This window comes from Rhincodon typus, chromosome 2, assembly GCF_021869965.1.
Source record: "Rhincodon typus isolate 14 chromosome 2, sRhiTyp1.1, whole genome shotgun sequence".
Taxonomy (NCBI): Eukaryota; Metazoa; Chordata; class Chondrichthyes; order Orectolobiformes; family Rhincodontidae; genus Rhincodon; species Rhincodon typus.
Window position 1 is genome coordinate 117,747,125 of NC_063333.1, and position 6,394 is coordinate 117,753,518.

A 6,394-nucleotide genomic window follows, 5' to 3' on the forward strand; every position below is an offset into this window, starting at 1 on the left:
GTGCTCCGGTTTCCTCCCACAGTCCAAAGAAGAGCAGGTTAGGTGGATTGGCCATGCTAAATTGCCCGTAGTGTTCAGGGAGGTAGAGGGCGGATATTAGGTGGGTCATAGGGGGATGGGTCTGGGTGGGATGCTCTGAGGTTTGGTGTGGACTTGTTGGGCCGAAGGGCCTGTTTCCACACTGTAGGGATTCTATGATTCTCTGAGGATCTCTATGGATGGTTCATCTTTGTGGTACACTATTCATCCTTAAATGGGACTGTTTGTTTCTTAAATTGAGACTGTTCTCATTGGAGAGAAGAAGGATGAAAGGAGATTTGATAGATGTTTTAAAAATAATGTGTGCATTGGACAAAGTATATAGGGAGAAAGTTCCACTTCGTGTCATAGAGTTGTATAGCACGGAAACAGACCCTTTGGTCCAACTTATCCATGCTGACCAGCTGACCTATAGTAATCCAGTCCTATTTGCCAGCATTTGGCCCATATCCCTCTAAACCCTTCCTATTCATGAACGCATCCAGATGCCTTTTAAGTGTTGTAATTTTACCAGCCTTCACCACTCATTCCATATACAGACCACTCTCTGTGTGAAAAAATTGCCCCTTTTAAATCTTTCCCCTCTCACCTTAAACCCATGCCCACTAGTTTTGGAGTCACATACCCTGGGAAAAAGACCTTGGCTATTCACCCTATCCATGCCCCTCATGATTTTAAAAACCTCTATAACGTCACTCCTCAACCTCCAGGCATAATAGCCTCAACTTATTCAGCCTCTCCCTATAGATCAAACCCTCTAACCCTGGCAATGTCCTTGTAAATCTTTCTGCACGTTTTCAAATTTAATAGCATCCTTCCTGTGGCAGGGAGACCAGAACTGACCACAGTATTCCAAAAGTGGCCTAACTAACATCCTGTACAACTGCACGTGATGTGCCAATTCCTATATTCAATGCATTGACCAGTAAAGGCAAGTGTACCAAATGCCCTCTTCACTACCCAGTCTAGCTGTAACTCCAGTTTCAAGGAAAAATGAACCTGCACCCCAAGGTCTCATTGTTCAGCAACACTCCCCAGTTCTTACCATCAAGTGTATAAGTCCTGTCCTGATTGGTCTTGCCAAAATGCAGCACCTCACATTTATCTAAATTAGACTCCATCTGCCATTCCTCAGCCCATTGGCCCATCTGATCAAGATCCCTTTGTACTCTGAGATGACCTTCTTCACTGTCCACCACAGCTGTGGTAGGAAGTGACTTGCATTGTGGAACAGGTGTGCCATTTCCTTGTGGTTTGTCGGCTGATGTTAATGGCTCGTTCCATGTCAGTTGTCCAGTCTTGATTGGTAGCTTCCTGGAATAACGTTTTTTGGTGCGTAATTTCTCTGTTGTATTTGTGGAGCCGGTTGTGTGCGTTGTTTATCATTACCCTTACCATCTTGCGGCCACATCTACATAATGAATAAGAAAATTTTCTTGCACACACTTAACAAATTCCTTGCCATCCAAGCCCTGAACACTATGGCTGTCCCGGTCTATGTTTGGTAAGTAAAAATTCCCTACCATTACAATCCTATTATTCTTACAAATAGTTGAGATCTCCTTACAAATTTGCTTCTCAATTTCCTGCTGACTGTTTGGGGGCCTATAGTACACCTCAATAAGTGATTATCTGTTTCTTATTTCTCAGTTCTACCCAAATAATTTCACTGGACGTACTTCCAGGAATATGATCCCTATGTCCAGCCGTAATGTTATCCCTAACTAAAAACACCACTCCCCTTTCTCTTCCTATCCTTCCTGGAACATTAAGCTGCTAGCCCTGAGCCCATTTCTGTAATAACTGTGATATCCCAGTCCTATGTTCCCAACCATGCCCTAAGTTAATCTGCCTTACCTGTCAGGCCTCTTGCATTGAAATAAATGCAGTTTAGTTTCTAAGTCTTACCTCGTTCTCTGCCTTGCTCTGCCTACCTTGACTATTTGACTTGCTCCTCTTCTTAACTGAACCAGCCTCAGACTTACCTTTTTGCTGACTATCTCTTGGAGTCCCACCCCCTTACCAGTTTAAAGCCTCCTGAGTAGCACGAGCAAATCTCCCCACCAGGATACTGGTCCTCTACCACTTCATGTACAAACCATCCTTCTTATATAGGTCACTTTTATCCCAGAAGAGATTTCAATGATTTAAAAATATGAAGCCTCACCCTCTGCTCCAGTTCCTCAGTTACGCATTCATCTGCTTTATCCTCCTATTCCTATTCTCACGAGCACGTGGCACCAGGAGTAATCCAGATATTACAACCCTTGAGGACTTTTTTAAGCTCCTGCCTAGTTTCATATATTCTGCCTTCAGACCTCATCCCTTTCACTTCCTATGTTGTTGGTACCAATGTGTACAACGACCTCCTGCTGGTCACGCTCCCTTTTGAGAATATTCTGCACCTTCTCCGAGACATCCTTGATCCTGGCACTAGAGAGGCAACACACCATTCTGATGTCATGCTGTTGGCTGCAGAAACATCTGAAACATCTATCTGTGCCCCTGACTAGAGAGGGCACTCCAGTCTTGCAAAATAAGAAAGAATGAAGACATAGATTTAAAATGAAATGTAAATGAAACAAGTGTGGTGAGAAGCTACCAAAGGTTAAGCCTCTGACTAACTGTGAGCTGTGCCATGGAGAATGCACCATTGTATTTGTAAAATTTCAGACATATTTACAGGAAACTGCAAGTTCACCAGTTGTGAAAGCCACTTTTATCAGAGATCAGATCGCAAAATGTAAAGCACCAAGAATTTGATATTCCTTCATTAGAAATCAAACTTGGAATAGAAGCTCATGGTATTCATGTATATTTCCTTCCCTGTTCCAACCAACATTAAAGGATCATTCTGTATATCTCAGCTAATTTCCAGATGCTTCATCATTCACTTGGAAATAGACAGGCTAGGCCAGTGATATCAGTAGCTTTTTCACTTTCTGTTAAGTATAAATCAAGGTCAAGCAATTAGACCAATGCCTAAAACAGAAAGTAAGTCAGGAAAGTGATTGTTTAATGTATTAATTTGTGCCCAACCGGCGTCTTTTAAATTTGCCATCGGGTCTCATTTTAACTAAACCAAGTAACTATGTGGCTGTCAGTTGAGTGTCCCAATACACCTCGGCAATGCAGCCTGACGTCGATCTGTATTTTCTAAAAAAGCAGGTGAAGGTAAAGTGAAAGAGGACAAGACTGAACTGACAGCAGTCAAAGTATTTTTATAGCAGCAGGAAAGCACTCTGTTTCTTGGAGGGTTATTGACCAATGTAATTCTCTTCTCCAGACAGCAGTGAAAGCTGGGGCTTTGAATACATTTAAGGCTGAAATTGACATTTTTGACCTTTCAGAGGTTAATGTAACCTTGTCAGGAGCTTTATGGACTGCCTTACAAAATCAAAGTTCATCTTGTAATTTCGGGAAAAAAGAACCAATTCTAAAATATCCCCACACCCGTTCAGTTTTCATTTCTGCAGTGGTCATGGAAGCTAGCACTATGTTCTGTGCAGGAACCTTCATTTCAAGCTGTCTTCACAGCCACCACTGAGGTTAATCAGTTAATCGTGAATCAACAATAACCCTACCTGCTGTATGAATTTGTCAGTCAGTGGCACCTACACAATCAGACTTTACCATCTCCTACAGCACAGACCCACAAGTAAAAACACACTACTGACTGAACTCCAATCCTCATGTTCGAGAATATGGAACAACCTCAGTATCCAAGCTTCACCACTCAATGATTTCTTACATTCACACTGATTCATTGGTCATTAATAATTCACCTATTCCCCTCTACCTACAACAAAGTCAAAACAGTTGTTTGGTGATCCAAAATACAAAACAGTATTACACCCATGGTCACTATGCTTCAGACTCACACTGCCCTGTTAGCCAATCAATTCCCGTCTCCAATCTATTTCCCATCATTTTGACCCTGCACACATATTTTGAACATTTTTGTTGGTCTTCTGCTAAATGTTAACAGTTATTTTATAATTAACCTGTTCAGAGCAATTAGGACTTGAACCTGGTCTCCTAGCTCAGAAGTAGGGACACTTGAGCCCTCAGACAAATGTTAATGTAGCAAGTGGTTAAGCAGATGTTGGAAGGTTAATTGACTAGCTAAATATTATAGGGTAACAGGTGGAACAGTTTCTTGCTTTTTGGTTCATCAGTGGATTGGATTAATATTGCTATTGGTAGTGGAGAATGGCTGTCTAAATGTGAGGCTTGGAAACTAAAAGTTTTCTTTCATATAGAAACTTGTTTTTGCAGTTGCTTTGGAATCGAATGAGTGAAACTAAGTGCAAAGAATTAATATGTGACTTCCCATTGAAGCTGAATCTTATCAATGGACTTAAGGTTGTTTCTTTACTGAGAAGACAACAAAGTATGGTCTTGGTATTGTTGTTTACTGCTACAAGCAAGATCAGGTGTAATGTATTTTCAATCATATATGGTGGAAAGCTTGGAAATTCTATTAATTTAGAAGAAAAATGACACTAAAGCATATGAAGCTTGGTCAGACTCTGAATTTAGGAAAGCAGGATATTCTAAAGAAGAATATATAATGGAATTTAACAAAATATATGTAAGATTGCAAAAAAGCTACGCATTTGTAATTCAGGATTTGTCTTTAAACTGGACTATGCTGAATTTGTATAGACTCGTAGAATTGACTAGAGTTAAATTTTCAGTAAGAAACATATTTTCTGAATAGATGTCAGAAGTGTGTCTGTGCGTGTGTGTGTTCTATGAACAAGTCGAAGTAAACAGTCTACACACTTCAACACAGATTTGCTGGCACAATGAGAATAAAAATGTGCTCACACAGATTGAGGATATAGTGCATACAACTCCGTGGTAGCTATCACTGAGTGGGACAAACAATGTCTAATAATTCAGGATAGCTTTTCAAGAAGAAATTTCCTAGCTCAGAGATCCAGGATACTATTAAGAACAAAAAAAAAACAAATCCCTGTTCTGAAGAACTAAGATACTTTTTTTTTTGAAAAAGCTAGTACCACTTTCAACAGGATATCTGACCTCCGAAGGAAATTCACATGATTATGATCTCCAGTCAAGCAATGCCTGTTTTCAGCAGGAACAGAGAGAAAAGGCATTCAATTTTAAAGGGCTTGGATCTTGTTCTGTCATAGACAGAATCAAAGACAACAATCTTCAATACTGAGACCTACCAATCTTCCAGATTGGAACAGAACGTGTTCTGGGACACAATGATACTTCCAGACTGTCTTCAAAAATTAGGTGGGGGGAGGTGGGGGGCATGTGATTATAAATTTTGTGTGTATAATATTTTGATGATATTGGGTAGGGGGAAGCTTGGAGGGGGATGTTGTAAAGAGTCTGAAAGTGTTAATATTGAGTTTATTCAGCAGCACTTAAAGTACAGCATGGAAACAGACCCTTCAGTCCAACTTGACCAGATCTCCTAAATTAATCTAGTCCCATTTGCCAGCATTTGGCCCATATCCCTCTAAACCCTTCCTATTCATATACTCATCCAGATGCCTTATAAATGTTGTAATTGTACCAAGCTCCGCAACTTCCTCTGGCAGCTCATTCCATACATGCACCACCCTCTGCATGAAAAAGTTGCCCCTCAGGTCCCTTTCAATTCTTTCCCCCTCACCTTAAACCTATGCCCTCTAGTTTTGAATACTGCTACCCTGGAGAAAAGATCTTGTCTATTTGCCCGATCCATGCCCCTCATGATTTTATAAACTTCTATAAGATCAGCCCTCGGCCTCCAATGCTCCAGGGAAAATAGCCACAGCCTATTCAGCATCTCCCTATAGCTCAAACCTTCCAATCCAGGCAACAACCTTGTAAATCTTTTCTGAACCATCAAGAGAAAACTGTAGGTGTGTGAGAGAGAGGGAGAGAATAGCAGGGAGAGATGCACTGCAGGTTCCAAATCCAGCTTCAAGATCCCAGCAACTGATATTACTAAAAAGCTAAAAGTAAAAGTCCTGGTTCTGGGGAGCCTGACTCCACCCAATCAGGCTGTTTCTATTGTTCCAACCTTAGGAAAAAAAAAACCTAAGGTCTCACAAACTGTTTACTTTATGGGCTTTGAAGCATACTGATTGGCACCTCTGTCTCAGCCTTTCTTCATTAAAAATAAAGGACAAAATAGACTTCTTAAAGCCATTCTATCGTCATACCTCTTCTACCCTCTTAAAAATGAACCATCAATTTCCAAAGTTAGTAGGAACTGCAGATGCTGGAGAATCTGAGATAACAAGGTGTAGAGCTGGATGAACACAGCAGGCCAAGCAGCATCAGAGGAGCAGGAAGGCTGATGTTTCGGGCCTAGACCCTTCCTCAG

General features: G+C 41.0%; 1 protein-coding gene across 3 annotated transcripts in view; it reads right to left on the reverse strand.

Annotated features, from left to right (window-relative positions):
- Positions 1 to 6,394, reverse strand: part of zgc:136493 (uncharacterized protein LOC692276 homolog) — a 47,239-nt gene that overhangs the window by 22,922 nt on the left and 17,923 nt on the right. The window contains exon 2 of one of the 3 annotated variants that reach the window (XM_048606031.1): positions 1,435 to 1,450. The exons of 1 other annotated variant lie outside the window; for it this stretch is intronic. In XM_048606031.1, the coding sequence (XP_048461988.1) occupies positions 1,435 to 1,437 (3 nt within the window). In that variant the 5' untranslated portion in view covers positions 1,438 to 1,450. Of the gene's footprint in view, positions 1 to 1,084; positions 1,124 to 1,434; positions 1,451 to 6,394 lie in introns of those variants that run through there. One more of the 3 variants, XM_048606037.1, reaches the window with a different exon arrangement.